This window comes from Leiobunum rupestre, chromosome 10, assembly GCF_980474605.1.
Source record: "Leiobunum rupestre chromosome 10, qqLeiRupe1.1.hap1, whole genome shotgun sequence".
In the NCBI taxonomy this organism is placed as follows: Eukaryota; Metazoa; Arthropoda; class Arachnida; order Opiliones; family Sclerosomatidae; genus Leiobunum; species Leiobunum rupestre.
Window position 1 is genome coordinate 51,078,860 of NC_143393.1, and position 7,146 is coordinate 51,086,005.

Here is a 7,146-nt window from a genome sequence, read left to right on the forward strand (position 1 = left end):
CAGAATAAGAAGACGGATAATCAAGACCCCATCAAGACTATGACACACTCTCAGAGTAAAAGACTTAGTCGTCTCACAGGAAAGGTAACTCGAAGCTGTGAATCGAACAGGGTAGATGGAGATAAAAGACTCGCTATGATAATGATAATGATAATGATAATGATAATGATAATGCTAAGCCAGAGGACAACAATGAAATGGTTTTACATCATCTGGATAACAAAATGGCTCTTCCCTTCAGGTTTTTTTTGGTTTAGTGACTTCGGAAAAAGCCTTGTGACGATGCAAACCTCTCTCATGGCTGAATTGAGAATCAGATATGAAGATAGTTTGAAGCGATACCAAGATATTGAACTAAGACAAGTCAGCTCAGGAGAAACTTACTACTGACCTCTGTATTTAGGATAAGTAACATTGTAAATAGTTTTCAGAAAACTCTTTTTTCATTTTCCTCTCAGCTAAACAATTTTGTTAAAGATATTATTAATATTAACGGATGCGGTAAAAGCAATGTTGATGGAAAATATGGTGCTAAAAATGTTAAAAATGTCCCAATTACTACCGCTCCCTTTGATAAAGGGTTTGAATCTCCATGAGATATTATGAATAGAGTTATTGATAATTGTAATGATATTTCTAAAGCCTTTGCCCATGTCCCAGTCATAAAGGATTTATTGTCTCCTAGCTCAATGATCTGTGGTAATAGTAGCGCCTCATTGGATACTAGTGAAGGGACTCGTCACCCATTAAAAATATGTAAATGGTAAACGTAATAGTCAGAAAAAGTTATTAAAAACTCGCCGTTTTGTCTTCCTTAATATAAGTGGTGGCAGGCATAGCCCAGGTAAGTGGGAAGAGTTGGCTACAGTTATGTCTGAAGAGAATCTTAGTTTCATGGGTGTTGCTGAAACCCACTTACGCGATGAAGAGTTACCACCCATCCCTAATGGTATGACCTGGTTGGGAGTGAATCGTGCAGCGGACTAGTAAAAGCTCGGTGGAATAGGGGTCTTGGTGTCAAATGGTAATACCGTAATAGATAGAAAAATCTGTAAAGAACACGTGTGGTTTGGTCTTGCCAGGTTCCCTAATATTAGATTCTGTGTAGTATACTGTGCCACAGATAACAATAGGCAGACTGAAACTTGGAATAAGAAAGCTCTATCAGTGCCTGTCATTGGACTCTGCAGAGGCTACCCTCAAGGGCCACCAAATCTGTATTCTAGGAAATTTCAAGGGTCACATAACTGAACTCGCTACGGAACAAAATAACAATGGCCTTTTGCTGAAAAACTTCGTCGCTGACAATTTCCTCCACATTGGTAACTTATTACCTGTTTGCAAAGGTATTTACACTTGGCAAGCTCGCGGGCTGCAGTCTACAATAGACTACTTTCTCTGTGGTGACTTCTTTCTTGGGCATGTTCAATCTATGATGATAGATGAGATAATGCCATTATAGTGGATTGTCTTGTTTGTAATTCTAGTAGTACTCCCAAAGCTACACAAGAGAGAGCCTCCCGTATTTTCTGGGACTTCCAGGATGAGGTAGCTTTGGGTCGTTTCAAGAATGAAATGGAAGTTCGAGCACAGATGGGTTTCAATAGTTATGACAGTTTTGTTGAAGCCACAGAACATTCAATGAACGCGACCTTGAAGAAAAGGAGAGTTTCTGGCAAGAAAATTAATGGTCACAGTCCAAAGAGCTGGTGGGATTCTGAAGTCCTAAACGCCATAAAGAAAAGGAAGCTTGCTACCCAAGCCCATAGAAAGGCACTCTCAAGGGGAGCAGCCACGGAGATCACAAGAGAACTATGGCTCGCAGTCCAGAAAGCTAAATCGCAAGCTAAGCAGTTAATACAAACCAAAATTAGACTGGTCAACTGCAAAATGGAGAAGGATATAGAGCAAGCGAGCAAGGCTAAAGGACGAAAATTCTGGCGGTACATAAAAAATATTTAGGTACATCAGCTAGGGTTACTCTCTGTACCATACCAAATCAGATTAAGTCAAACAAAGCTGTGTCGGAGGAATGCCATATCGCGAGAGTCACTTTGGTATTTAAGGGTAAAGGCAAAGATTAATTATATCTGAATTCGTATCGCCCTATAGCAATTACTATCCTGTATAAAGTGTACGAAATGCTCCTTAAGGCACGCACCAGTGACTTCCTGGAGGGTAACTACCTGATAAGTGAATCACAGGGTGGTTTCAGGAGAGACAGACGCATTACTGACCACCTTTTCGTGATAACACAGTTGATTGAGCTTTCAAAACGAGAACGCCGGCCCTTAGAAATTGTGTTTCTCGATATTAAGAAGGCTTATGACAGTGTAGATGGACAGAAACGTAGGACACAGTTGGTTGACTTAGGAATACCATATCCGCTATTTATGAAATCACGAAAACCGTGCATATACCTATTCTTTGGGAGATGTCAAAACAGAAGCAGTGTCTAGCAGGTTAGGTTTAAGACAGGGGTACCCTCTTTCACCATTACTATTTGTGGCGTATATTAATAACCTGGCAGTTGAATTGGAAAACTCTGGTACTGGGGCTATATTTAGTGGTAATACATTTCCCCCCTCAGAAACCTTCAGACTTGAATGTCTCTTGTACGCCGATGACATAGGCTTATTCTCCAATTCAAGCGAGAATATGCAGAAACAATTAGACATTTGCTCCAATTTTGCTAGGCGAATGGGTTTATCCTTCAGCATGGAAAAATCTCAATCCTTGTCCTTTGGACGTCAGGTTTCAACACCATATACGTTATAGAATTAATCGGTGGAAGCCGTATTCGAGTATACTTATTTAGGAGTCAGGATAAATTCTGAGGGTAACTTCCTTGATCAGATGGAGACATCAGTCAAAGCCAAATTCAATAAATTGAGATGGGGAGTTCAGAATCTTGCGAAACAATCTTATAATCCATATTCTGTTGGCAGAATCTTATGGAAGTCAGTGGCAGTTCCTGCCCTGACCTATTCTAATGAAGTTCTTTGCTACTCAACTTACACCCTCACAGTGCTGGAGCGAAGCCAAAGGGATATGGGAAAATTCGCCTTAATTTCTGGCCCATTTGCCGCGCATGTTGCTGTTCAAGGGGAAATGGGTTGGTCCCGAATGAGTACGCGAGAGGCTAGGAGTAAAATTAAGTACTTGGGCCGTCTGAAATTCCAAGACCCAGATAGGATCAAAAAAAAGGTTGTTAATATTTATCCGAGCCAATGGATCCAATACGTCATGGACAGATAGAATCACTCAGCTTGACTGGGAACCTATCATGATGAAACATATCATCTTTACGTGAAATTGAAAATTAGCCCTCTGGCGTGCAGTTAATTTGGAAACTAACCCAAGTTAAAATAGATAAATTTATATTTGAATATAATTTTCTGAGATCACAATTTCTTGTTTTCTACTTATTTTTGCACTTTTCCATTTTTTTATTTTGTATACTGTGCTGCGCTCCTTCAAGGAGCCGCCCTGTTTGAAAAGGGTGTACCTCTGTACTGCAAAATAAACCTATAAACCTATATATTTTGAGAATTCTTCGCTACTAAAGCATGTTCCATTATCGGAAACTAAGGTAAACATTATTCCGACTCTTGAGATGACTTCCCGTAGGACGCTTGTGAGGTTTGCGATGTTGTCACATAAACTTCAAGCCATTTACTATAACTGTCCACAATTATCAACAGGCATCGCCCTTCTACAGGGCCCGCGAAATCCATGTGGACACGTTCCCATGGTACTCTCGTAGTCGGCCATGGTTGAAATTTCTTCGACGGTAACGTAGCGTGTTGACAACAAACTTCTCATTTACTTGATACTTCTTCGATATCACGATTTATAGCCGTCCACCAAATCCGTGATCGGGCTACAGATTTCATTTTCACGCCTCCTTGATGTGATGAGTGTAACTCTCGTAATAAGTCTTGTTGTTTCGATTTGGGAATTATGGCTCTATTGCCCATGAGAATTATACTGTTGAAGTTTGATAAATCAGTTCTGTGTCGGTAGAATGCTTGTAGTTCGGGTTAAATTGTAGTTGGCCCGAGGGGATGATCACTCCGTGTAATCGGTGTACAGAGCCGTACCTTTGACTGTACTAATGGGATTACGCGTAATCTTTAATTTCCTGTCTTTGGCAGTGCTAATCTAAGCGTAATCCGGTGTACAGACTTTCTAAGAGTGGTTAGCCCCTCGAGTTGGCCATCCGTTTAACATATAGGTCTGTAATGTTTGAAGTGTGGGATCTTCTTTTGTAGCTTTTCCCAATTGTTGTGGAGTGAGAGGTCCTGCTGCTGCTATCGCGCGAGTGAGATACACGCACTCTGCTGGAATGGGAATCGTTGTTTTTGAAATTGGCAAAGGGGAACGGCCAATTGTAGTGGATATTTGTCAATATTCAACTGAGGATTTACTGTGGCTTTGTAATCCCCACATGTTCGTATACCTCCGTCTGGTTTCTGGAGACTAACTATTGGAGAAGCGTAATCTGAAAAATTTACTCTCTCGAGAATTCCCTCTTTTTTTCATTCTGCGAAGTTCGTCTTCTACAAGCTTCTTTGCGTGCATAGGGAACAGATCGAACTCCACAGTATTTAGGGATCGCTCCATCTTTCATGTATAAATGAGCCTTTAGACCCTTCAATTTTCCAATGCCAGGACTAAAAATCTGGGAATGCTTATCCAAAATTTTATTAAGATTGGAATCCTCAGTTAGTAAGTCTTCCTTGGGAGATGTGTGATGCCTTGTAGTCTGTTGTGTTATGGTGTTTATTAAAGGTATCCGTTGACTAATTTCAGGCAAAATTTTGAGCTCTGAGTACAACCATCTTCGTCCACACAAGTTAGGTTTGTTTCCACTAACTATAATAATGGGTACCTCAGCTTCGCTGTTTCTATATTTAACATGCATTTTGGCTTTTCCCAATACATTGATTACTGTTTCTGTGTAAGAATGAAGTTGTCTATCAAAAGGTTGTATTTCCGTTTCTTGTCCTACGATTTGGAAATCCTTTTCATTTACCATGGTGTATCTAGACCCACTATCAATCTCAAAGTTCAAAAAGTGTCCATTCACTTCCAAACTTACAATTTCTGGAGGTGGTACGTATTCGTTGATAGTGTCAGCATGATGGGCATCTGTCTGTGTTATATAGTAAATATCAGGGTCGTATTCCTCGAAATAACTGCCTTCAGGTTCGTGAACTACTGTAATTTGGTGAGTGTTTTTCTTATTTTCTCCCTTGTAATCTTTGTTATCCTGAGTGTTATTCTTGTTTGAAGGATTAAGACATTCCTTGGCTATGTGACCAATACGATCACACTTGTGACATTTTGCGTCAGCAAATGGACATGCATGAGATTTGTGATCACTCCTCTTGCATCGTAGATACTTCGTATAATCGGGTTGAGGTTTCAAATCTTGCGGGCTACTTTTGTTCTTAGCCGGAGGGGGTTTTCGATTAGCTGGGGCGTGGGGCTGTTGACATCCCCTTCCAGATTTAGTTGAAGTGTTGTGGAACTGTTGTTTTGGTTTTATACGATTAATCTGTGAGGCAGTTGTCATGTCCTCTGATTTCATTTCCCCTTGACTTCGTCTAGCATTTTCAAAATCCAATAAAATGTTCGTTGCCTTTTTCAGAGTGATAACTTTATTTTCAGCTTCTTCCGCTATTAGCTTTTGTTGCATAACATCATCTCTGATTCCATAGATGATCTTGTCGACGATCATCTCATCAGGCTTATCAAATGCACAATCTTGTACCAACATTTGTAAATCCGCGATGTAATCCTCAATGCCCTCCTCTGGCTTGCGATTTCGTCTGTGAAAACGCAGGCGTGCAATACATCGCAGAGGTTTCGGACTGAAGTATTGTTTCAGTAATGCTACTAACTCAGCATAGTCTTTAGAGGCGAAATTAGCAGGACGTACACGGTTAGTGAGCATAACATATGCTTCTGGGCTGAGAACTGTTTGAACCACTGCCTTCATGACACCCGGATCAGTAATGTTGTTCGCTGTGAAATAAGCATTTAGTCTCTCAGAAGATTCCCTCTTGCTGTCAAAAACATTCAGGTGTCCTATTATACCAGCCATGATTTGCCTGAATAGCCAATAGTTCCTTCCAATGCTGAGGTTGTGAAGTGTGGAATACTTGATATATTGAGTAACTTTTGTACTTTGTAGTTGTGTAGACAATGGGTGTGAAAAGGCCTACTGAACTCGACGTTTGGTTGAACGGGATCTCTTCTTTTAAAGTTGTCTTGGTATGTCAATTCTTTAGAAGTGTTGAGATCCCATCTCCGTCGCCATTTTTGTTGTGTATGTGTAGAATTAAATATTCACTTTCCTAAAATATAATACTTTTAAATCTCACAACAAAGATATCACATCAGTCACGGGCTGTACAAAAACCCCCGAGTACCCCTGCTCATCAACGAAAGTAAAACTAAAAGCTAAAGGGGTGGTATAAAGATATGGCGGTAAATTCAAATCCTGACTTATGATTTATGAATTATTTGTAATGGATATTACAATTCAGTGCCATACTTAGGATATTGTTACTAATGATTGAACATTACACAGCTTTGTTTAGGGTCATACTTGTGGATATTGTTACTTATGATATTTTTCCCTATAGTAGAACATACTCTAAGAAGGCTGTGGTTATTAATAGGAATAGGATGATTAACCCTAAGGTATATGTTGTAATACTTTTATAAGATTCATAGTAAACACCTCGTGCTATATAAACATAAATACAGATTAAAAATAGACTAGCATAATTTGCATGAGAAAAACGAAACTTCATCCATAATTTCCATCACGTACAATATGAGAGATATAGGAGAAAACTAACTTAATGTCAGGTGAAAAATGAATGGTCGAAAATTTCAACGTAGAATTAGTTTTGATCCGAAGTTTTATCAATAAATGATATTTGATGAAGCTGTTAATATTGTCATTTGAAGTAATTGCTTTTGAAAGATTTTATTGAATCCCTTTAGATTTATTCTTTTTAACATAGCATGGAAAAATAAAATGTAGATTAAGATTTTTTAGCTGCTTTTATTTGCGAAAAGATTTCTGATAATTAAACATGATCTTCTCCTCCTATTTTTAGTCACTAA

At 39.2% G+C, this 7,146-nt stretch overlaps 1 protein-coding gene across 1 annotated transcript; it reads right to left on the reverse strand.

The window, feature by feature from the left end:
* Window positions 1–4,513: 4,513 nt before the first annotated feature.
* On the reverse strand, window positions 4,514–6,112 carry LOC149926176 (uncharacterized). The gene has a single exon (XM_090161887.1). It carries the CDS (start codon window positions 6,110–6,112, stop codon window positions 4,514–4,516), a length of 1,599 nt encoding a protein of 532 aa, XP_090018013.1.
* Between the last annotated feature and the right edge of the window lie 1,034 nt (window positions 6,113–7,146).